We start from the raw sequence: 23,502 nt of genomic DNA, 5'->3' as shown, positions 1-23,502 counted from the left end.
CCGACTGGGTAGGTACGGGCGGGTTGTCCGAGGTCTGTCTTGAGACGGTTATCTGGGATGAGTTTGACCCTGTGACTCCCGAGGACGTGGACAGGATGCTGGGGAGGTTGAACGCAACCACATGTTTATTGGACCCGTGTCCCTCCTGGTTGGTGCTGGCTACCCGGGAGGTTACACGAGGCTGGCTCCAGAGGATTATAAACGCTTCCTTGAGTGAGGGGTTCTTGCCTCCCGCCTTGAAAGAGGCGGTGGTGAGGCCCCTCCTCAAGAAGCCCTCTCTGGACCCAGCTGTTTTAGCAAACTATCGTCCAGTTTCCAACCTTCGCTTTCTGGCGAAGGTTGTTGAGAGTGTGGTTGCGCGACAGCTCCCCCAGTACCTGGAGGAAACCGTCTATCTAGATCCGTTCCAGTCCGGCTTCAGGCCCGGGTACAGCACGGAAACGGCATTGGTCGCGTTGGTTGATGATCTCTGGAGGGCTCGGGACAGAGGTTGCTCCTCTGTTCTGGTCCTATTAGATCTCTCAGCGGCTTTTGATACCATCGACCATGGTATCATGCTGCGCCGGTTGGAGGGGTTGGGAGTGGGAGGCACTGTTTTACGGTGGTTCTCCTCCTATCTCTCCGACAGGTCGCAGTCTGTGTTGGCTGGAGGGCAGAGGTCGACCTCAAGGCACTTGGTTTGTGGGGTGCCACAAGGGTCGGTCCTCTCGCCTCTCCTGTTCAACATTTATGTGAAGCCGCTGGGCGAGATCATCCGTGGTTTTGGGGTGCAGTGCCATCTGTACGCTGATGACACCCAGCTGTACATCTCCACCCCAGACCACCCCAACGATGCCCTTGAAGTGATGTCCCGGTGCCTGGAGGCGGTGCGGGTCTGGATGGGGCGGAACAGGCTCCGACTCAATCCCTCCAAGACTGAGTGGCTGTGGCTGCCGGCGTCCCGATATAGTCAGCTGGTGCCATCGCTGACTATTGGGGGCGAGACATTGGCCCCCACGGAGAGGGTGCGTAACTTGGGTGTCCTCCTGGATGCACGGCTGTCCTTAGAAGAGCATTTGACGGCCGTGGCCAGGGGGGCTTTCTATCAGGTTCGCCTGATACGCCAGTTGCGCCCCTTTCTGGATCGGGACTCCCTATGCACGGTCACTCATGCCCTCGTCACTTCCCGCCTTGACTACTGTAATGCTCTCTACATGGGGCTCCCCTTGAGGAGCACTCGGAGGCTCCAACTGGTGCAGAATGCGGCCGCGCGGGTACTTATGGGGGCGGCATGGCGCTCCCACGTGACACCTCTCCTGCGCGAGCTGCATTGGCTTCCGGTGGTCTTCCGAGTGCGCTTCAAGGTGTTGGTTCTCATCTTCAAAGCGCTCCATGGCTTAGGACCCAGTTATTTACGAGACCACCTTCTGCCTCCGATAACCTCCCACCGGCCAACACGCTCCCACAGAGAGGGTCTCCTCAGGGTGCCGTCTGTCAGGCAATGTCGGCTGGCGACCCCCCGGGGAAGAGCCTTCTCTGTGGGGGCACCCGCCCTCTGGAATGAACTGCCCCCAGGGATACGACTAATCCCGGATCTCCGGACCTTCCGCCGGGCCCTGAAGACGTTTTTATTTCAGCAAGCCGGGCTGGGTTAAAAAATTTTTTAATTGGTGAATTTTATGGGTAATGGGGTTTTAAATTGGAGAAGCCTAAGATAATTTAATTCTGTTTTAATGTATTTTAATATTTGTATTGTGTGTTTTTAATTTTGGCTGTTCACCGCCCCGAGTCCTTCGGGAGAGGGGGCGGTATAAAAATTTAATAAATAAATAAATAAAATAAATTCTGCGCTTTGTCTGCTTTAGTCACCGGAGCTCCCTCCGAGGATCAGCTGTGTTTTTGAAGCTGTTTTCCAGCCCCAATGTGAGCAAAGTGATCTTCCGGGCTTTGCCTGCTTTTCTAATTGCTGCTTTTTCTGACAATCAGCTGTGCTTTAGAAGCACAGTCCCAACCAGCCCCAACCTCAAAACCAGCAAGCAAACTAATGTGCTGGGACTAGCCAGATGAATACCTGGTAGGCAGAATTTTTTTCCTCCCCAAAAATTAAGGTGTGTCTTATACTCCGATGCATCTTATACTTTGAAAAATATGGTAATAATAGGTAGAAAACTGTTCAAAGTCTGACCAGTCATAAAGGAAACACAAACTGATTAGTAGACTCATATTGCAATGAACAAGGTCATACATTTCACAGCTACTAAGATTGATGGCCATGCAGTTACAAAGATAGCCAGGGAAATGATTGAAGCCTGAGAAACAGGCCCTTTGTCGATCAACATGAGTGCTATTTTAACACCAACTAATCAAGTACTTATGTGCCAAGGACTTAGAAGCACAGGAAACAACAGCAAAAGGAAACAACAGCAAAAGGAAACAACAGCCAATTGCCAGCCATCAACACATCAATCAACCACATAAGGAAAGCACCACATAAATATAAAGCATAGAATAACCCAAAGCACATATTCTGATAGAGCGAAGTTCTCTTGAGAATGGGCTCCAGCATGAGTCTGAAAGCTCAGGATACTAAATCTCTGGTCCTGGTGACTGACTCAGATTGTATCCTGCACATTATACTGTGACACATGTATTTGCCTTTATTTGCGTTCAGTCTTTATTAAACTGCATCAGGATTTTCACCCACAAATTCATGAAAAAAATGTATATTAATTGGCTTCCCCATCTCTTATAATTGTTGGGGTTTATCCAAACACCTCTCCTCTCCAAGCAATCCTAAAGTATTTTTTATGATAGTAGTTCCAACTTTTTCCAACTATCTGATCATGACAATAACGATGATGACAATGATTTCTTCTTCTCCTTTTCTTTCTTGGTGCCTCTTTCCCTCTATTGCCACACTTTTTTTTCTATTTTCTTTTTAATTTTTCTCAAAATTCTCCTACTGCATTTCAAACTCCTCTGCATAGGCTTGTTAACTTGGGGAAAAATGGGGAGGCATATTGGTGAAGGCACAAAAAGCTGCATAAATGCTCTACTTGAGTGCCAACAAATAACTCAGTGTGTTAGCTTATTCAATCATGACACATGATATGGTTTAATAACATGACATTTGTAAACCTTCCTGAGCCTTTAGAAATGATCACACACATGCATCAAGAAATGAGTAAGTCTGCCAAGTTTTTTCAATGAGCGTGATCAATTCCATTGACCATTCCAACTCTTTGCAAATATTCCCTTTAAAAATGTGGACCTGTAATCTTCACCAGTGTGAGAAATAAATATTTTTCATCAACCATAATGTTACCAATGAACAATATACAGTACTCAGAAAATGTTTACTCTGCCTTGACCAATGGCATGCATTTTGTTTTCCTTTCTTAACCACTTTGCACCCTTGCAAAGTACAGTATTTTCTTAGGATTGCTTTACATAGGAGGAAAGAGAGAAAGAGACAGCAATTTTTCCTTTATATATAAAAAATATCAACCCATATTTCTTAACTTTATATTTTCAGCAATTCTTATCCAAAAAGAACCTCTGATTAGCCAGATGTTTAGGATGGATTTGGCATTTTTATATATCTATTGAGTTCTTCCCAAGGACATGGTTAGGCAAATATTGTTCTTGAATGGTGTTAAAGTATCAATACAGCGCCGAATAAAACTTCCTTTTGCAATTGATGGTTAGTCTTTTTTTATCACTAATGATGGTGTTCAAATGGTACTTCAGAGGTTTTGGGATTACACCCAAGGCACCTACTACTAGTGACGCTACCTTTGCTTTCTTTTAGCACAGTCATTTGACTTCTATTTGCAGGTCTTCCTATTTTCTGATTTTCTCCAGTTCTTTTTCTTCTATTCTGCCATCCAATTATTATTTATGGGTAGTCTACAGTTTTACAGATAGTCCTCGATTTACAACCATAATTGAGCCCTTTTTTTTTTTTTTTGCTAAGGGAGACAGTTGTTAAGTTAGTTTTTTAACCTTTCTTGCCCCAGTTGTTAAATGAATCACAGCAGTTGTTCAGGTAGTCGCATGGTTGTTAAGTGAATTTGGCTTCCCCATTGACTTTGCTTGTCAGACGTTTATAAAAGGTGATCCCTTGACCCAGGGACAGTGCAACCATCATAAATGTAAGTCAGTTGCCAAGCATCTGAATTTTGATCACATGACCATGGGGATGTTGCAACAGTCGTAAGTGTAAAAAATGGTCATGTGACTTTTTTCAATGCAGTTGTAACTTCAAATGGTTATTAAATGAATTGTTGTAAGCTGAGGAGTATCCATACTCAGCTGGGTACTCAGCTAAAATGGATGGAAATTTAATAATTTAATCATTCTTAATCATTAAGTTGTTGTTATTATTATTTACTTTATTCATTAAACATGAAACTCAGTCAACCGGACATTTAAAAATGTATCACAAATACGATTGACTGGGCCTGATGGTTGATACGGGTTGCTGCCAGCATCCTAGGTATCAACCAAGGTTTTTTTTAAAAAAATATTATTATTATTTACTTTATTCATTAAACATGAAACTCAGTCAACTGAACATTCAAAAATGCATCACAATTACTATTGACTGGTGCTAATGGTTGATACGAGTTGCTGCCAGCGTCCTAGGTATCAATCAGTTGTTGTTGTTGTTGTTGTTGTTGTTGTTGTTGTTGTTATTATTATTATTATTATTATTATTATTATTATTATTATTATTATTTTACTTGTATACACTACTTACCTTTGTTGCCACTTGATCCGGGATGCAATCTATTCTTTCAGGAAGAGGAATAACTGGACAAGTAGGTGAAAAGGCTAGAAATAAATCAATGTATTATATCAGTCATAGAATAACAACAATAGAAATAAATAGGCAATGCAAATGCAACAATCAAGTATTTTGTCAGTTAACAAATCTGAGTAATCCTCACTAGGTGCTATGGCAAAAAATAGTGTTTATTTCAATTATTCATTTTAACCAGATTCAGGCACTGTACAAAACAAACCCTACTTTGAATGTGATATTCAGATGCTTACTAGAATTGTGGTGATTCATTCAGAGACTGTTCATGTATCAGTATATACAGATATCAGACAGAAAATACATTTAATTTTTAGAAGAGAATCAAATAGGTTAATGGAACTTTCTTTTCTATCTATGAATCTCCATGCCTTATTAGCATCCTTATTTTGCAGAACATACTAAATCTGAATTAAGTCCAGTATGTTGAGTGACTTTACCTAAGTTAGTTCTGGATTGCAGACTAAGCTTGTTTGCTGATTTGTTTATTTCCATTTAGAAAATAATCCAACTCTCAAATTTCAACTCTGAGCAGTTTACATATTCTTAATACAAAATCAGCTTCCCAAAAGTCCCAGCCCAGAATCATTCAGTATTAAAGCCATTCCATTCACCAACCCAACCTGATGCTGAGGAGAAAATCCAGGTCTTCATGGTCTACAAAAGACCAACAGGGTTGGAGCCACTTGCAACCTGGTGCTCAAGCCCTCCAACATGCCAAAGGCAAAGCTGCCAGATGCCACTTTTTTTTATTGAAAAATGAACCTGATCAGATATAAAATGCCATGTCCATCCAGACAAGAACCATATTTAATTATATTAGTGAGAGCGCCCTATTGCGAGAGTCTTTAACAGTGGACCATCTGCAGTCCAATACCACATGCAGATGTACACAGCTGTTCTTGCTCCACCACTGGTTTACCACATAGTATGCCATAAAAATGGCATTCTTCGCATTTCAGTCAATGTTCAACTCTCAGTCCAATTTCTGTTACATAAATTTGCAACTCCAATATTCTTTGTGGCTTCAACAATCTCCAACATTGACTCTGGCCTCCTGAGCTCACATCAACATACACATACAATCTTCATTTTTTATGTAGCCTTCTGGTCAGTATTAGCTCTCTGGCTAGCTGGACTAGTGCCTGAAGTTTCCTTGGTAAGATTTCAGAAGTGGCCATTGCTTCCTTTCTAGAGCTGACAGGCTCAAAGTCACCCAGTTGCCGTTGTGCCTAAGGCAGGATAAGAATTTGCAGTGTTCTTGTTTCTACTCTGGTGCCTTTAACTACTACACCAAACTAGTTTTCAACTACTCCTACAGCCTGTCATTAACTCAGCCTTTGATCTCAGTACCATCACAATAAATAAATAACATCACTCTATTAATAACTGTTATCATGCCTATTTTTAAACAAATTCCACTTCTTACCCTTACAGGCTATTTTCAATTACATAATACACAGTGCACAGAAAATGTGGGTTAATGTATTATTTTATTGATTACATTTTTGGAAATAAATAGTTGAAATAAATGTTATAAACAAATGAATGTTACGATTGTCTAATATACCTTTCTTTTTTTTTCCTGCTTAATAAAATGCAATAATGTTATTCTGAAGTCTACATATTCTAATGTTAGCATAAGCACATGTCCGCATAATTTGATTACCCATTTTAAAGCAATTATACAAATAAATAACTTGGTTCTGTCCCAGAGTATTTTGTACATACTTTCATCTAGGGAGCATTTTATCATAATCTGTTTATTCTACCATGATACATTACTTTTGCAGAGACTAGCAACTGTTTCACTGCATAGTTGAAACAAATGACTTGCATTTAAGCAATTTGTCTGAAATATGCAATGAACCAGATTAACAGTTTTTGTAAAATAATTAATCATAAGTATTTATAAAATTTGTGAGTATGTCATCACACACACACACAATGTTATAGTGTATTGTATATATATATACAATATATATAAATAATGATGTAATAACTGAATGAGATGTGAGCATTTTAAATGTTATCACAGTAAAATTACAAATAAAGTTCTGATATTTAACTCATACTAAAAATTGCCACAGTATATTGTTTATTATTCTTTTATTTTAAATGCTTTTCTATGCCCAATGGGTGAAAATTGTTATTTTATCCTTTTTATCTATATCTGACACTCTTTCTATAGGCCTATGGTCAAGCAATATTTTAGTTATTTACTTCAACTTCCAGAAAACTTTAGATATATTGTTTAACTCTCAAAGGTTCCTTTGGTTAATTACAGGAATATAACTTTATGCATTCTATAAGGTAAAGGTAAAGATTCCCCTTGCACATATGTGCTACTCGTTCCCGACACTAGGGGGCGGTGCTCGGCTCTTCAAAGCCGAAGAGCCAGCGCTGTCTGAAGATGTCTCCGTGGTCATGTGGCCAGCATGACTTAACGCCAAAGGCTCACGGAATGTTGTTACCTTCCCACCAAAGGTGGTCCCTATTTTTTCTACTTGCAATTTTTATGTGCTTTCAAACTGCTAGGTTGGCAGAAGCTGGGACAAGTAACAGGAGCTCACCCCATTACACAGCACTAGGGATTCAAACCGCTGAATTGCCGACCTTTCAATCGACAAGCTCAGCATCTTAACCACTGAGCCACCGTGTCCCTTTTATGCATTCTATATTATTATGAAAATTATAACAATAAGCAAGTAAATAGTAAGTAAGCATTACATTCCTTTTGGCAAATGCCCTCCCCCCTCTTATTTATTTATTTATTTATTTATTTTTGGAAAGTTGTTTCATACAAGGGCATTACTAACTCAACTGCACCTAAGGGCTCATCTCCAAAGCTCAGTTAATGTGGTTTCTGTTCTGGCTAGCTGTTAAAGATGTCCTTATTTTCTATGCAGGGAAGACAGCTTCCCCCACCCTTCCATTTTCACTGTCATCAGTTGTTGGAAAACAGATCCATCAATACAGCACTGTTGTAATGTCAACGGTTTGATGGATGAGTGGACTCACAAGTTTAAATTTTTTTCTAAAACTCCCTCCACCTCTTCACCCACCTCTTCACCCAGTCTAAAAACAAAGTTCTGAAAAGCAACAGGTGAAAATGAGAGACTTTACCCATCAGATCTGTGCACCTGAGTAGGATCACACCAAATAGCTATCAGAGCAAATATACCTGATGATATATATGGTTGCAGAGAGCAACTTTTGGTTTGTCAGCCTCTATCTGAGGTGCTTTTGAACATGTGTTTATTGTTTTTCCAGAGGAGTGCTAATCTTCTGTGAAATCTATTTGTGTTAGATCATTGTAGTCATTAGTAGTACAACTAGGGGTTGTTGGGCATGAGCCATTGCTGTTAACAAAGACTGAGCCAAAGAATGTGTTAAAGAGGTTGCTTTAACTGCTTCATCATTGCATTCTTTAACGTTAGGTCCTTTTAGGGGTGGGATGGATCTCGAGTCTTTAAGTTTGTTTTTTACAAAATTATAAAAGGCGCAATTGGATTTCGTGCACAGAAGGTTTTCTTCTTGTTTGATGTGGTAATTGGTGCATTCAGTCTTTATTTGGTGGCATATATTTTTGTAACGGCTTTTAAAGCTACATAGTAGTTTTGTTTTTACACCAAAGGGATTTTTTTTTTTTTTTTTTTTTTGGGATTGGAGCTTTCTTATTGATATGGGTAATTTGTTTTTCCTGGTTTTGGTGGTGATTAGTGGTACATATAGTTTAATAACTCTATTGACTTCAAGCAAGAAAATATTATAATGGTCTTCATCAGTGTTACAGTTGGAATACCGGGTTTGTAGTCTTCTGCCAGAAGGGTAAATGCACATTTTAAAAGCACCTTGTGCAACAGCTGGCAACCAAATTGTGGGAGGGTTGCATGAGCTAATTCTATCTCTGTTGCTTTACTATGCAGTTCCTCAGCCATCAACTATGGTTTGGGCTGTTTTTCTAGCAAGCTAGTAAGCCTATGTTAAAAAACAACAACAACATAACCTCTGAGTAGTAGTTGATGAATACCATATGTGGGTGGGGATGAAACATGGGAGCAGAGGTAAATAAAATCACTCTTTTTCCTGCAGAATCCCTATCACTCCCTCTGATCTGCTACCATTCATGTCCCTGAGTTGAGGATTAGCTAGTGACTTTACTGATATTTACTGATAGATAACTTATTTGAAATACCCAAATCCTTCCATTGCTCAGTATATAATGACCAGAGGCAGTACCCAAGAACTAGAAAGTTAGATGATACCTTAAAGTCAACCTAAATTGGTTAATAGCTGCCAAGCTGATCCAACTCTCTAGGTAATGCTATTGCAAAATGGTCAGGAAGTGTGTCAGATTGTATTTGTGGTAAAATTGCCATAGTTTATTATTTATTTAACAAGGAAAACAGTATTTTAGGCTGTCTCAGAAACAGATTGAAGACCAGGTAAGGCAACCATATGGAAACTTGGCAGAAAAAAAAAAAGAATAGCTAGGGGATATATGTAACTTGATTAGGTGCAAATAGAGAAATATCCTTGTCCATTCTATGACTTAGAATGGATAAGACCACTTTTTTTATGGACTCCATTTAACTCTTGGAGGGAAGTCATGAAATGGGTGGAATTGCATCATACCTACATGAGACTGGGGCTTGGAAAGAATTTTGGTGGGTTTTTTTTGAATTTGTAACCCCAATATTCCTACCCAGTGGTGAAATGTAAAATTTGTCACTACTGGTTCTGTGGGCGTGGCTTGGTGGGTGGGTAAGTTTAAAAGGAAAAAAAAAGCCTCTGATGATCAGGCAACTCAGCTGGGATTGTCAGAGCCTTTTAAAAGCATTTTTTTACAACCTCTTCAGCCGAAGAGATTGTAGAAAAAATGCTTTTAAAAGCCTCTGATGATCCCAGCTGAGCCGCACGATCATCAGAGGCTTTTTTTTTTTAACTTTTAAAAGCATTTTTTCAGCTGAAGAAAAAATGCTTTTAAAAGTAAAAAAAAAAAAGCCTCTGATGATTGTGCGGCTCAGCTGGGCATGGGGGGGGGGGCAGGGATTTTTGCTATCAGTTCTCCGAACCACCTGCTGCTATTGCTACCGGATCAGGCAATCCAGTCCGAACCGAGAGCATTTCACCCTGTATCTACCCGACTCTAATTCCCATGGGTTTCATATTTCAAAATGGCAAATGGTCAAAGGCAGAAGAAACACAAAAGCTCTCCCAAAGGCATGATTAGATGTTCACACCTATCTGAAAAACATGTGAGAGATATTTAAGTATTCTTTTAAAAGATCTTGTGTGAGCCATTGAAGCCATTGAAGCATTCTTCTGGCTATAAGTCAAGGAACTGTGAATAACATTACCTTTAAGACCAGAATAACCTGTTGCTAGAAGTACAATCAAAGCGATGGTTACGATGAGTAGCAAAAGGAAGAAAGTCATCAGGGAGATTTCTAATCCAGTGAATTTCTTCTTTCCCATCTAGAGAGGAAAAGAGAAAAATAGATATTAACATGTGTGTGTGTGTGTGTGTAACATGCATCATAAAATCATCTCAAGCACTTGCTTTCAAAACATATTTCCTTTCATCCAAATAATCAAAACATAACCAACAATACTAAACCTGTGTTTTTCTTTACTACAGAACTTGCAAGAAAACATTTTGTTTATTATGAATTTATCTTTGTTCAAACTAGCATTTTAACACATTTATTTTTAATCTCTAAAGCTTCTCTCAAGGGTTAAGATGTAGACCTCTTCTTTCAGTGAAAGCAAAATCACATTTATATGTGTAGGGTTTTTTTTCCCTGTTATTAGTCCCTTTCTTCAGTTGATAATCATTGAAGAAAAACTTACTGAATGCACATGCACACATTACACATACATAGAAACAGAATAGACCAACCAGAATCTAGAATAAATCTACCAATGAGGGGAAAAAACCTTTAGCAAAAGCAATAGCAATATATATAAGCACTTAGACTTATATATTGCTTCACAGTGCTTTACAGCCCTCTCTAAGCAGTTTACAATGTCAATATACTGCCCCCAACAATCTATGTCCACATTTTACTGATCTCAGAAGGATGGAAGGCTGAGTCAGCCTTGAGCCTAGTGAAATTCGAACTGCCAAACTGCTGGCAATTGGCAGTCAGCAGAATTAGCCTGCAATACTGCATTCTAACACTGCACCACCATGACCCTTTAGCTTGAGATTTATAAAAAATAAATGTTAGCAACTGCTCCTCTTGGCTGAAATACAGTACTTAAGGACAAGGATTGATTAGTAATCTTAGGAATTATGCCCATAACTGACAAACTATCTTTCCAAGAGGTAGGCTCCTCAGCCATCTGCTCAACCTTATAAAAAACAACAACATGGCACAATCAGTGTTTAACAGTAAGTAGCATTACAACCCACTCATACTTATATCAAGCATTTTTAGATCAAAAAGGAATCAGTTAGGTTACCATTTGCCTTATTTGATTTTTCTTAGTAAGGTAAGAGGAGCTACATTTTTCTTTGCTTGTTATTGACAAATTATCCAACTTTGTTTAAATTAGTTTTTAAAACATTCCAAATGTTTAACTATTTCAGCAATGAAATAAATATATTAGTTTTGTGGTTTCCTTTCCCTCCTTCCTCCCAAGTTTGGCTATACTTACAAACTGTTATGAATTGTATGTTACCGTTACCAACTGTGAAGAGCGGTTTAAAGATCATAAGTAAATTATTGACCAAGGTGTAAATAGTTTTCTGAACTTGAGTTAACAGTATACACTTCCATAAAATAGTTTTATATTATTTTTTTACACACCATAGATACAAACTCCAAACTCAATGGCAGAAAATATGACTTCAGAGACAGAGTAGTCAATGCTGGAATGCACTACCTGACTGTTTCCAGATGCCCTGGGAAATTTTGAACCTATAGATAGATAGATAGATAGATAGATAGATAGATAGATAGATAGATAGATAGATAGATAGATAGATAAAGATAGAGATGATATAGATATAGATATAGATATAGATATAGATATAGATATAGATATAGATATAGATATAGATATAGATATAGATATAGATATAGATGCACTACCTGACTCTGTGGTTTCATCACAAACCCCCAAAATTTTAACCTTAGACTGGCTACTGTTGACCTCACCCCATTTCTAAGAGGTCTGTATGGGTCTGCATAAGAGCACCAGTGTGCCTACTGTCCCTGTCCTAATGTTTCCTCTGTTTGTATCTATTTTATGTATCCAATCCATGTTTATACTTATTACCTAATACGTTCTTGACAAATAAATAAATAAAAATAAATAAAATACAGTTTCATTTCTGTTTCCTGCAATTTATTTTGTCTTCAATTTCTGATCAAACTTTTTTTTCTCTCCATCAACTCATCTCAGTATCCAGTTAGGATATTATTAATGATTGTAAAACTCTGATTCACCACAAGCTGGAAGTAAAGTGGTAGAATTTTCTGTCTGTCTCTGCTGCTGTACAGATTTTTGCAACTCAGAGCCAGTAGCCCTAGAATAACAGAGAGCAAAGTTGCACAATACTTTTGGACGTGGAGAGAATTTCCTGCTCTTGTTATTACAACATATATTTCCTCCTCAAAGAATTGCAAAACAGAGTTTTGATTGGTTTAGTACACTCCTCCCTTGATTTTCATTTTCTAAGCATATAAACATAAAAATTTTAAAAATTCTATGGTTGATAAACATGCAGATTTTTCTATAGGTTAGGTTATTCACAAGGCAAGACTGAAAGCATGAAATATTAAAAACATTTTTGAAGAAAAGATAGTGTGGCATCAAGTTACAGCTACGTTATTTCCTGTAGAAAATGGCTATTGGTGACCAAACAATATTCTCAAAGTTTCAAATAAAAGAGGAATACATGAACGTTCTCTGTTTATGAAGATTATGCCAACAGAGGTGCACATTGGCTACTTAGAACATTAAAGAAAGTGAACAATATGATTTTTTAATGCATACCTTTAAAGGCTCTTGGTTTCCTTCATGAAAGACTGCTAGATGGTTCTGTGAAAGGAATCATTTACTTTGTGGCCTCTTGTTAATATACTGACCTGCTATCAATGTACTACATTATATTTTAACTAGGCTATCATTTGAAGTTAGGCATATGCCAGCAGATTGCTTGGTTCTTTTTAACTGCTGCAGATAGGGAATAGCTAGTTAATTAATAATTTTTTTTTATCCTAGGTGTCTGTCATGCAGCATTTAGCACGTACGAGTACAGAGTACCTGTGGATCTTTTTTTGCTTTTTGTCCTGCTATAAGCTGCCCTATCAATCCATTTTCTTATTCTCCCTGGACTTTTGCTTTTGTTATCAGCATTTCTGCCATGAACCTCAGTATAAAATAATTAAAATTTTATAAAGGTTCAGAAAGCAGAGTTTAAAGTAGTTGGCAATGGTATTAATGGTTTGTTTTTTTTATTATTATTATTATCACTGCTTTTCTTTCATGGCTATTGTCATCTGCTGATTAGTGGGAATATAAACAGTAATAGGTACCTGCTTGGGTGAGGAAATGTAAATAAGACTTGTTGGCTATGACTTTTTTAAATCCCTCTAACTATTCATTTTATTTATTTTTATCCTACCTTTATTATTTTTAGAAATGATTCAAGCTGTTAACATAACTAGTGGTCCTTCCTTCTCCTATTTTCTTCACAGCAACAACCTTGTGAGGTGGGTTAGGCTGAGAGGGTGTGTCTGGCCCAAAGTCACCCAGCTGGTTTTCATGCCTAAGGAATGACTAAAAATCCCCATCTTCCTTTTTCTCACTGGGTGCTTTTGCCAAACTGAGTTCCAAGATGCACTCAAACTAGTATAGCAAGAAGGCTTACTGAGCACTGGCATTGGCTTATAAAACCAAATTGGCTTATAACAAAGAACGAAAGAAAAACAGAAAATAGATATGACAAGAAGTATTTACATGGCCAATACAATAAAAAATAAAATAGTAGGCAAAGCAGATAATAACCTGGCAATGGCTAAGATTGGAAAGGTTGAAGAAAGACACAGAGGGGCTAATTCTAGCTGCACAAGACCAAGCCTTAAGAACAAATGCATAGAAAGCCAGAATTGAGAAGATAGCAACAGACAGCAAGTGCCGCCTCTGCAAAGAAACTGAAGAAACAGTGCCCCACCTCAGGGGTGGGTTCTACTTACCTTTACTACCGGTTCGCAATGGGATCGTGTGCGAGCACATGCATGCACTCTTCTGCACATGTGCAGAAGCTTCTGTGCATGTGCAGAAGCATTTTGATGACATCAGGGTCGGTGGGCGGAGCCTCCCGCCGGTTTTACTACCGTTTCTATAGAACTGGTGAGAACCAGGGGCAACCCACCACTGGCCCACCTGGATAGCTGCTGGAAGAAGATCACACAGACTGACAACAAGCAACGGCATGACAAGGTAGCAACAATGGTGTATTGGAAGATCTGCAAGAAATATCTTTTGCCTGCAGGCAAGAACTAAAATATAGAAAGTCATAGAAAACAAAGAAACTAAAGTGCTCAGGGACTTTAGAATGTTAGCAGACAGGCACCATCACACTACAGGTTTAACAATTGTGAACAAGAAGACAAAAACCTCTGGATAATGATAATTGGAGACAGCTTTATATTTTGTTATCAAGAAGATAACAAAATAAAAAGAGCTGCAAATATAAATAGAATGACTGGCAAAAGAAAGCAAAGGTAGTACCAATAGTAATGGGTGCCTTGGGTGCAATCCCAAAACAACTGAAACACTTCTTGATCAGCATGAAGAAATTTACCACCAGTTAACTGCAAAAGACAGCTTTACTTGGAAGAATTTACATCCTGAGATGATACCTTTAAACACCATCAAACATCTATATCTGCCTATCCGAAGTCCTTGGGAAAGTCTTGAGAGGTGGACAAAAATGCCAAACCCTGGCTGAACATGTGATGAACTAATAATAAAGAAGGGATGTGGTGGCTCAGTGACTAAGATGCTGAGCTTGTCGATCGAAAGGTCAGCAGTTCAGTGGGTCGAATCCCTAGTACTGCGTAACGGGATGAGCTCCCATTACTTGTCCCAGCTTCTGCCAACCTAGCAGTTCAAAAGCACATAAAAATGCAAGTAGAAAAATAGGAACCACCTTTGGTGGGAAGGTAACAGCGTTTTTTATTTTTATTTATTTATTTTAATTTGATTTATATGCCGCCCTTCTCCGAAGACTCAGGGCGGCTTACAATGTGCTCAGCAATAGCCTTCATCCTTTTGTATATTTATACAAAGTCAGCTTATTGCCCCCACAAACTGGGTCCTCATTTCACCTACCTTAGAAAGGATGGAAGGCTGAGTCAACCTTGAGCCTTGGCGAGATTCGAACCCTGCAGTAATTGCAGGCAGCTGGTCTTAAGCAGCTTAATAACAGGGTGCCTTAAACCCTTGTACTACCAAGGCTCAAGCGTTCTATGCACCTTTGGCGTTTAGCCATGCCAGCTACATGACCATGGAGACGTCTTTGGACAGCGCTGGCTCTTGGGCTTTGAAATGGAGATGAGCACTGCTCACTAGAGTTGGGAACGACTAGCACATATGTCCGAGGGGAATCTTTACCTTTACCTAATAATAAAGATGACTTGCTTTCCTCTTTCTATCAGTTCATCTTTTTAGATAGAGTTCTTGAACAATAGAAAAAATTCATAAAATCATAGGAACTTTCTAGTCCAACCTCCTGCCCAGATAGGAATCTTCACATCATTCTGGACAAAAGAGTCTCCAGTCTTTTTTTTTGAAAACCACCAAAAAAGGTTTGGAGGGCCCACAACTTCAGGAGACAGGCTGTTCCATTCCTTAATAGTCCTTATAGTCAAGGAGAATAGCCCATCATTCAGGGCAGCAATGTCTATTGGAGTGAGGAATATGCAGGCATGACACGTATAAAACAGATGGCTTCCATGATGATGTTATGTCTATCATCTGGCTGATTTTTTATCACCCTACCCTTCTGCCAATACGAATGCTTCAACAAACCTCTGAAAATGGCTCTAGAGGCAGAGTAATCCATCTAAATCCAATGTTACTCTGCAAATTACATTGTTATTTTCCAGGACAGATTTATTTATTTCCTCTGTTATTGAATGTCAGACATTCAGCCTATTCTCTATGTGTCTTAATTGTGCTTTAAAGAACAAAAGATTACTTTTTTCAATATTCCCTGCCATTTTATTCTGGCTTTCAAATTTTCATTCCCCTTTCTTTATCTACACATTTTCTTTGTGCTTTTGTACCTTTCCATGTTATCTTTATCCTTTTTTAGTACAAAATGGAAATGGGGAAGGCAGGGAACAAATGTTCTTTATTGAAAAAAATAAATATAAATTAGGGGAAAAATCCATTACAGATGATACCCACAACAAATTAAAGCATGACCAGCATACTATCGTAGAGAAAAGCCACTGCAGTCAAAATGTTAAGGTTACTTGGATATTTTCCAGCAATTTTAAGATTGGTTTGTTAGCCTTATAGGACTTTGGAGACATTTATGCAGCTTTCCTATTAGATGGTCCCAATGCATATCCAACCTATAACTCAGAGTTTGAGATTAAAGGTAAAGGTAAAAGTTCTCCTCGTACATATGTGCTAGTTGTTTCTGATTCTAGAGGGTAGTGTTCATCTCCATTTCAAAGCCGAAGAGCAAGCGCTGTCCGAAGATGTCTCCGTGGTCATGTGACCAGCATGACTAAATGCCAAAGGTGCACGGAACACTGTTACCTTCCCACCAAAGGTGGTCCCTATTTTTCTACTTGCATTTTTTATGTGCTTTTGAACTGCTAGGTTGGCAGAAGCTGGGACAAGTAACGGGAGCTCACCCCGTTACGCGGCACTAGGGATTTGAACCGCTGAACTGCTGACCTTTCAATGGACAAACTCAGCCTCTTAGCCACTCAGCCACCGTGTCATTAGGTGTGTGCATTTACAAATCTATTACACCTACCTGATGTCAGCAAGGCAAACTGCCAAGAGCCTTAATCCCTTACATTTCACTAGCTCTGAATATTGTCCACTTTACTACAATTTGTGTTATACCTAATTGAAAGATAAAAGTTCAGGCACAGAACATTGGATTAAGTACAAAGATTTCCTTTTGTTATTCCTAATGAGACTGAATACTATTGGACAGCTTGACTGAAAACTGTTATGAAGAGTCCTTGATGCTCTCTGAGCTTCATCATTTTCCTACAGACATTTCATTATCCAAACTAGGTAACATCATTAGTACTGGTAGGGAGTGGGTTTGCTTTCATTTTATATTCTACAGCAGTGGTCCCCAATGTTTGCAAGCAGCCTAGTGGCCTGGCGAGAGGAGAAGGAGACCAGGCCCTTTGAGGGGCATGCTAGCGGGCAAGCACATGCGTGTGCAGCTTGATTTACATGTTGAGCTGCACGCATGTGTGCAGTGCACACATGCCAGCCTTCTGCTCGTGCACTCAAGCTGCATGTGCATGTGTGTGCCCCAGCCTGCCATTCGCGTGGCCCAGGTGTAAACCAGGGGTTGGGGATCCCTGTTCTAGAAGCTGGTGGGGGTGGTCTTTGGGGGGTTCTTGGATTGGCCTGATTTCTGTTAGCTTGTTTGGCAGCTCCTTGATTGCGGTATTGTTTAATCTTGGTATTAGTCTCTGTTTATCTAGGTGTTGATTGATGCAGGTTTTCATTCTGTATTCTGTCTGCTGATCAGCATAGCACATAAAGCAACTAAAATCCTCCAAAACATCCTAAGTAAACCAAAAGATCTAGCAAACCCCCAAAAACAGGAGTCATCTTTGCAACAGCCTCTACATTGGACAAACAGATGAAGTCTAGTAGAGTGCAATCACAAACACCAAGTAAGAGTCAGAAGACATGATGAAAACTCCCTAATTTCACAACCGACTTAATCATAGTTTTAACTGGAAAACTGTGGCCAAGCCAAATCCAAAAATGATAGAGAACTCCTGGAACTCCTATGGCAAATTGGCTATCAATAGCATATAGACATACTGTAAACAGCATCTACATACCATTGAAAAAAGACAACAAGCCAAAAAAGGAACAAAAAAACCTAAACATCCTCCACAACAGCAAACAACATCACAATGAGCAGAATTTAACAGCAGTATGAACACCAGACTAATAATGAAGAAGAAGTTAAGGAACTCCCAAACAAACTTACAGAAAACACACCAAAGAACAACCAAAACTACCCCCACCAACACTGACAGTGCAAGCCACTAGACTATAAGATGACATGCAAATCCACTCCCTACTAGCACTGATAATGTTACCTACTCTGGGTGATGAAACGTCTGCAAGAAAACAACCAAGATCAGAGAGCACCAGGGAACCCACATTTCAATCTTGAGCTACAAATATTCTCTTCTATAAGTGAAAACTGTTAATCAGAAAGTGGAAATTGTAAAGCTTAGAGCATTTTAGAAAAATCAATCCTTTCTAATGCAAGAGCAAAAGCAATACAAAAATGGGTAACTGATCCAGACTGCGGTGTAAAATAATATGATCACCATCAGCACAATTAAAAATAGAGAGTTATGGACACTCTTCATAAATTCTCATCTTTCCACTTTTGCTTTTTGTGGCAATGTTCAACTTTCTGCCTTTGAATTTACATAGATAAATTCCATATTTCCATATTTATATCCTTTCTTCTTATAAATAGATGATCAGTTGGATTAGGTTTGTCCGAATGCAGAACAAATACTTTTACAAGGCTAGTAATAAGGCCACTTTAACAAAATATATTCAACAAAATCTGTTAAAGCCTGGTCAGTTATAGGTCAGTTGTAATAAATTCACTTTTTAGTCTGAGAAAATCCTCCAATTAAATATGGACAAAGATTTACTTATTAAGACTACACATTGAAAAAAGTAAAAAAGCAGAAATTTCTACAAAGATCCAGGTCATCAAAACAACCTCATCTAATTAACAAATATTTGTTTTGATACCCTTTAATGACTCTTTAAATTATCTAATCATCTTACCTGAATTATGGAGCTTGGATTTCAAAAGTTCCTTTTTGAATTGATGCTGATTTTTACACAATACATAAATTGGATGGTTGTGCAGCAAGAGTCAAACTCTTTTTGATTTGTCATTGTGTTACATTCTGTGGTTGTTGTTTTTTTACAAGAGAAATGTAGGAAGTATGTTTCTCAACTATTATCTACTGAAGTTCACAGCTTGAAATGTTTGTAATTTATATTGAGAAAGAGTTGATCATGATAATGGTTCTAATGCTATGCAAAAGCTCATGGAACTTATGCCAAGAAAATCAGCCATTGCCCAATACTCCTTTTTGACAATTTTTTTTTTAAATCAATAATTTCTCCTTCATTCAGGAAAACTTTTTTTTTTCCAAAGAGAAAGTCAGCATTGGATTTCCCTTCCTGGCTCAACAGTAGACAACATTGTTTTCAGTAGGACTGTAAAGGTTCCAAAAACGAGTTAGAAGAATTACTTCAACCTTCACACCAATATTTCTTGACAGTTCATAAAAATGCCTAACGTTTTTCAGGCATCCATGAGAGCTTGAGAATGGGGTAGCTGCTTTAAGAATCACTTTAATTTTGATGAATATATTTCATAAAGCAGCTGCCTCTCTTCTTAAACAGAAGTCTGGGAAAAGATAAACAACTAATGAATAGCAAATTGGTCTAAAGTGCTTCTTCCAACTCAGTTTTGAAGCATGTGTTGCTCTTCCTTTCTATGAGTAGACTTGATATATGAGGAATCTCAGAAAACAGCTGCACATACAAGAAAGGTGCACAGATGCACAAATTTCCCCATAAACTGTCCACCTGTACCATATTTCAAGACACTATTCTTTATTTAGTGGTTAAGATGTAATATTTAATTTATGTTAACGAAAGGTACATTTTTCTCGGTAGAAATGAACTCTAAGTGCAAATAGCAACTTCAGTTTAACTTACATAGTTCAGATTTCCATTATTACATGTTGTTTCCTTTTATTTCTTATTTCTTTTTTTTAAAAAAATGTTATTCTTATTCATTAGGGAGTAGCATTCAGTGTGAGATTACTCATGAGATGTAACACTGAAATCAAAGAGACATTTAAATATAATGACTAATAAAAAGTGTCATTTATTTTCAGTGAGACGTAGTCTGAATGTTAGCCATGAAGTCTAGATACAACTTGCTTGATTATAGATTATAGATTATAGATACAACTTGCTTCCAATAGATTATTGGAATGAAAGAATACTCAGGAGTTGCCACCGCTAGAGTGAGGTCTTATCCCTCTTGACCAATGTTCTTCAACGTTGACAACTTTCAGAGGTGTGGACATCAATTCTTGTGGTGAGATTGGTGGTAAACTAACTAACTAACTAACTAACTAACTAACTAACTAACTAACTAACTAAACAAATAAATAAATAAATAAATAACCAGATTTCCTTAGCCAGCCAGAAGTCCACATCTCCTAAAGTTGCCAAGACTGAGAAACACCAGTCTTGACTGTGTCCTTCAGCCCTGCCTAATCATACTGTAGCTTCTGCTACGTACAGTCACCTACGTTCCTGAAGAAGAAACTACCTTGATTATGCTTCTCCTCCTTAACGCCAGCTTGCAAGAAAGATGTGACTTTTACAGACTATGCAACATACTCTTTTATAACTTGGATAGCATCATTTTTATCATGATCATCATAATAATTGTGATCATAGTTGCAATGGTGTTTTCAGATGATTGCTAGAGCCATGGTGTGGAATAGTATTATTAATTAATAGAAACATTATTTTTGGACTGTTTACAGAATTCTTACAGAAACCTGAATGTCCTTTTTTTCCTTCTTATAAACAAACCTTCCCATAGTGAAGGTTGAATACAAGGACCAAAGTTAGAAAGATTTGGGGCTTGTACAACGGTATATGTATGATCAGAGCCAAACTTTCTAATCTGCCAACTAGTCATAGGTTTTTTTCCCCCTGAGTTGCCTATAGAAGATGGCTTGATTATGCTTTAAAGAGTCAGACCTGCTAATATCTGAGTGCCAAACGATACAGGGCCTTAGAAGTTAAAACTAGCATTTAGATTGCCCCTACAAAATTACTGGCAGCTAATGGAAGGTTTATAGCACAAATGTAATAGATTTGCAGCGTTCAATGCCAGTCAACATATAAGGTGTTGCATTTTCTTTAAAGGCAATCCTATCAGTGTTGGCATTCAATTTTTTTCCTACCAATTCTGTGGGCATGGCTTGGTGGGCGTGGCTTGGTGGGTGGGTCATGTGACTGAGTGAGTGTGGCCAATTCAACATCACTCACGGAAAGGTGGGGCGGCACCTTGCTATGAGTGACATCGAGTTGGCCACGTCTGATCAGTCACATGACCCCCACCAAGCCATGCCCACAGAACCGGTCGGAAAAAAAAAATGAATTTACAGCTATTGCAGCCTTTCTACCTATTTTCTGCCCAGGGTCTGAGGTGGCTAAACTCAGAATCTGTCAAAATCCTCCTCCTGCATACCACCTGCTCTCCCTTCGCCACGCATCACTCCATTTCCCCTTCTTCAGAAGCCCCATCCCTTACTCAATCTCCCAGCTTCCACCCTGATGAACGCCTCTTATTTTGTCCTGCGATGTTACCTTCCTCCTGCGGCTGGATGCCAGAGAAGGCAAACCAGGGCTGAGCCATCGCTGCTGGGCTCCCTGCCAGCTTGCATTTGGTCTCTGCTGTACATGCATGCATGCCCATGCACGCGTACGTTCATGTATGCACACCTTAGTTTGGGCATGTGCATGCACAGTTTGGGCACTCGATGTCTAAAAGGTTCGCCATCACTGATCTATAAGGTGTCTAGATTGATACATTCTTATCATCTGTTTATCTTGCAGCAGTCATAAGTACCATGAAGCAGTCATAAGTATAATGAAGGTTAGGTTGAGCAACAATGGCTGTCTTATTCACTGAATAATTATGCAGAGGATGAGTAATGCAAGAATCTCCATATAGACATCCCTGAAGAGCAAGAGTTCTTTCTACACAACCAGGACTCCTGGTTTTGGGTATTCAGAAAAAGTAGCTTGGATCTTCAGATGAACTTAGGTTTATGGAAGAGAAGTTTTCTATCCAAGCTAGGAACCTAAATTCAGCAACCTGCAAATTTTCAAAAGGGATCTAGAAACTGGAATTGTTATTCTGAACAATCTGTCATGGGCAGGACAGAGAAGAGACATCAAAAATTCTTTATATTAATTTAATACCCTTAATATCCTATCCCATTCCATCCTATCCCATCCCATCATACTGTTAATTGTCAGATGTGTATGGTTCACTTTACTGTCCACATAGAGTACTCATATGCTATTTGAACAGTTGACAGGACTGTCAATAGTTTCAGGCATAAAACAATGACTGTAGATTGAGTAAATTCTTGGATGAATTGCAAGCCTTTATAATTTACTTTGTGTAGGGAAACACCATTATGTTTTTAATCAATTTTTCTAAGAAGAACAATTTGGTGCAGCTCTTTTGTACCTCTCTTGAAAGTTCCCAGTTGAATATTAAATATTTCTAAGTTAATATGGTGGCAATGATAAGCCTTATGAATTTTTCATTACAAAATTTCAGTGTAATGTGTACGTTAAAATATGTCCCAATCTCCTGGGCCCATTCTCAAGAAAGGAACAGCGGTAGAGTTTTCGATGCACTCAAATGTAGCTGTACTCTAGAAGAAAATGAAATTGGAACAAATGTCAAATTATGTTTCCCTAGAATTAAGTGATCCAAATATGATTTTGCTTTTCCCCCAGTGCATGTATTTTTATGACTTTTTTTCCCCAAGACATGTAAGTCAATGTAGGAGAACCTCCATCCCTACCTCATTTTATCACCATCACAAACTTCTAATGAAGGTTAGGCTGAGCAATATTGGCTGTATTAAAATCATGAAAAGAAATGAATGGGGATATTTATTTTTCATTTCTTAAATTTGTTTGCCGCCCATCTCACCACAAGGCGATGACGTAAGCTAGTGAATCTGGTTTTTTCAATTCTAATAAGTAGAATATAATGCAATCTATAATTGTTCGCTAATATGTTTTAGTTATCAATTCATGAGAAGATACTGGGTACTAGGCTTCATAGTCAATCTTTGAGTAGTACAAGCAAGCATAAGAACTTATTTTCATTAGAAGGTAGGATTGAAGGAAAGCAACTATGTGCCATTTATCCATCCATAGAAGTACATATATCATTTGTTGTTCATCTTCAAACCAAACATAAAATAATTCACACTTACAAAAATTTGATGGAAAAAAAGATTGACCCTGTCAGCTGTGTACATTAGCACTGATTAGCACCATCTATAGGATAAACTCTTTAGTTAAGTTTGGGTGACATCTAAGTGATCAGAATGTACTTTTTGGCATCTCTCTTTGGCATAACAACAGAACTATATCATGATGGACTGCTGCGACTGAAACAGGTGCTTCTCCCTACATTTTTGCATTCTTGTCTATTTGTTATGGACTTTTTTCATATCTCCTACTCTTTCCTAAGCTACGAGTCACCATCAAATCGCATCATCTTCCTATTGGTTGATGAAGGACCAGGCAAATGCTTAAAGGTGTATTTGATTTTAAATCAAATTCTTTTAACTTAT

General features: G+C 38.5%; 1 protein-coding gene across 1 annotated transcript in view; it reads right to left on the bottom strand.

Annotated features, from left to right (window-relative positions):
- The window catches only part of SI (sucrase-isomaltase), a 107,482-nt gene extending 97,200 nt beyond the window's left edge, over nucleotides 1–10,282 (bottom strand). The window contains exons 1-2 of the mRNA XM_070946468.1: nucleotides 10,165–10,282; nucleotides 4,742–4,815 (exon numbers count right to left, since the gene is read on the bottom strand). Of these exons, the coding sequence (XP_070802569.1) occupies nucleotides 4,742–4,815; nucleotides 10,165–10,282 (192 nt within the window). The remainder of the gene's footprint in view (nucleotides 1–4,741; nucleotides 4,816–10,164) is intronic.
- Between the last annotated feature and the right edge of the window lie 13,220 nt (nucleotides 10,283–23,502).

Source organism: Pituophis catenifer, unplaced genomic scaffold (assembly GCF_029215685.1).
Source record: "Pituophis catenifer annectens isolate HBS135680 unplaced genomic scaffold, rPitCat1.0.hap2 SCAF_6, whole genome shotgun sequence".
NCBI lineage: Eukaryota > Metazoa > Chordata > Lepidosauria > Squamata > Colubridae > Pituophis > Pituophis catenifer.
Note: the sequence above shows the minus strand (reverse complement) of the source record. Positions and strands in the feature narration are given on the sequence as shown.